We start from the raw sequence: 2,500 nt of genomic DNA on the forward strand, positions 1-2,500 counted from the left end.
TTCTGGCACAGAAAGAGCTCTCCTGGAACCATTACTTCCTCTTTTACACTCCAAGAGAAAGGAATGAACTATCTAACTAAACTGACCTTTTAACTAACAAGTTTACATTAATCATTATTTTTTTTAATTTTAAACAATTAGGTAGTATAGCATCTTAAACATGATACCACAAGTATCAGAATTCCAGAAGAGAAATAAGCATCGTGGAAACTAGTGGTTGTGTTGTATCTGATTATTGCTAAAGAATCCTAAATTTGTTTTGGCAAAATTGATGTCTAAGAAAGTACTTTTCAAACTTTAATTTAGAAATCACCTGGAGATCTCATTAAAATCCAAGTTTTGATTTAGTTGGTGTGGAGTGGGACCTATAATTCTGCACTTTTAATAAGTTCCTAGGTTATTCTAGTGCTGGTGGTCCATTTTGCATAGCCAAGGTTGAAAAGACCACACTGTTTCTGGCATTTTCTAAAGGTGTTGAGAACTAGCTCAGTTTACTACTGCAAACCACCAGCATCTCTTTTCTGGACCTGTGCAGTAGCCTGATTACCAGTCTCCCTCAAGCCTCTTGTTCCTCTGTAATTCATTCTCTAAATGAAGCTATGTTGATCATTTTCATATGTAAATCAGTCGCATCATTCCCTTGATTAACCTACTGGTAACCCATTGGGTTAGAATAGAATCTAAGCTCCTTATCATAACTGCACAGTTACTAAATGATGCAACCCCTGCCTGCCTCCCTCTCCAGTCTCTTTTCATACCATTCTTCTCTTTGTTCACTTTGCTTTAGTTCTTTGTAACCTCCCTTCATGCTGCTTGTAATGTGGACCCCGCATTTTCTGGCTTCTTCTCTTTATTCAGGTCTCTGCTTAGATATTAACCGTTTCTGAGTGTACCTTATGAATGACTACAGAGAAATAAGTTCTTGAGGGATTGTCATAATGAGACAGTAGATCACCAACTCTGCTCAGTTCAGTTCATGAGCAATGTAAAAGTCACTTTAAAGTTTTGTTTGGTTCTGTTCATATTAGAGATTGTTTCATCATGCAATTAAAGGGGTTTTCCCCCATATTTTTATATTAATAGATGTTTCTTTTTCCTGTCCAAGTCACTATGTGCCCAGTATTCAGCAGACAAACGAGAAGATGAGAAGATGTGTGATCATTTGATAAGAGCAGCTAAATATCGAGACCATGTGACAGCAACTCAACTAATCCAGAAAATTATCAACATTCTCACAGACAAGCATGGAGCCTGGGGAAATTCTGCAGTGAGGTAAAGAGATACCTTTAGGATTTGGCCACTGATTTTCTGTGGAAGGCCTAGGTTAAGATAAATGGCTTTGATCAAATGGATATGATCAAGACCAGATGAAGAACAGAGTAATTTAATTTTGTAATTTATCTTCTACTATGAATTTAAAGCAAAGGGGAAGGAGAAAATCAGTATGGGTATAGTTGTGGATTTTTATGGATATTTCGGTTTCCTTCAACTACTCAAAGGAATAGTTGCTCATATATTTGTTCATTTTGAAGTGAACTGTTAAGGGAAGTTGTTGGTTTAAATTATTTTACTTGCAGCACTTATATCTGAATTTATACAAGTACAGTATTTTATTTGAAGAAACGATTCCCTATTTACACTTTTTAGTTTTTAGCATATAAATTTGAAAATGTAATATGTGTTGTCTTGTTGAGTTTTTGTTGCAGATTACTGGGCTATGATGACACAATACCAGCTTTAACATTTTATTTACTATATCTACCTCCTTTTCAGATTACCAAACTGAACAAGCAGTTTTTAGTTCTTATTTTAGAAACAAAATATTTAAATTACTTTCTCAGACTAAGGAACTTAGATAAGTCATAAAATTTAATCTTTTTGGAATATTATATTCTACAAGTTTTAGGAACATGTTTTGACTCATTTAAGTAATGTTAATGAAAAAGTTATTTCCCACTAGAAACACATTTTTTAGTTCCTCATTTCTGCGTAACTTTTTCTGGAAGACAACAACAAAGGAAAATAGTAAATAGCTTGTGTATTATGGATAGGTGTAACTGGCTTCTGCTTGTGTTTCAAGCAATTTATGTGTTTAGCAAAGTCTAGTTTAGAGATTTTCCAGTAAATAGAAAATGATTTTGGCTTTTTTTAAGCTGAACTTTACAAACTAGTTGAGTTGAAACCTATCTGTTTTGGGTTGTTTTTGAGTACAAGTATTTGCTAATATAGAGAAGATATGTTTCATCATGCTTATCTTGAAAAATACTTAAATAAAATGAATCTCGTTTCCTGGCATATCATTTTTGATGTTCAGAAGACAAACAGGTCGAGACAAAAGGACTGAGTAAAGGCAGAAACCGTGTTTGTTTGTTTTTTTTAATCGTGTTCCAGCTGATCTCAGCTGCAAGAGTGGTCATGGGCATGACATGAATTACTGGGTCAGAGCTCTCTAGTGCCTTGTCTTGCAGCATATAAAAGTCCGAGGGTGTGTGTATGGAGG

At 34.6% G+C, this 2,500-nt stretch overlaps 1 protein-coding gene across 7 annotated transcripts in view; it reads left to right on the forward strand.

Annotated features, from left to right (window-relative positions):
- LRBA (LPS responsive beige-like anchor protein) overlaps nt 1–2,500 on the forward strand; it is a 753,999-nt gene that overhangs the window by 335,032 nt on the left and 416,467 nt on the right. For all 7 annotated transcript variants that reach the window (XM_061384015.1, XM_061384012.1, XM_061384019.1 and 4 more), the window contains exon 37: nt 1,106–1,272. In XM_061384015.1, the coding sequence (XP_061239999.1) occupies nt 1,106–1,272 (167 nt within the window). The remainder of the gene's footprint in view (nt 1–1,105; nt 1,273–2,500) is intronic.

The sequence above is a fragment of the Bos javanicus genome, chromosome 17 (assembly GCF_032452875.1).
Source record: "Bos javanicus breed banteng chromosome 17, ARS-OSU_banteng_1.0, whole genome shotgun sequence".
Classification (NCBI taxonomy): Eukaryota; Metazoa; Chordata; class Mammalia; order Artiodactyla; family Bovidae; genus Bos; species Bos javanicus.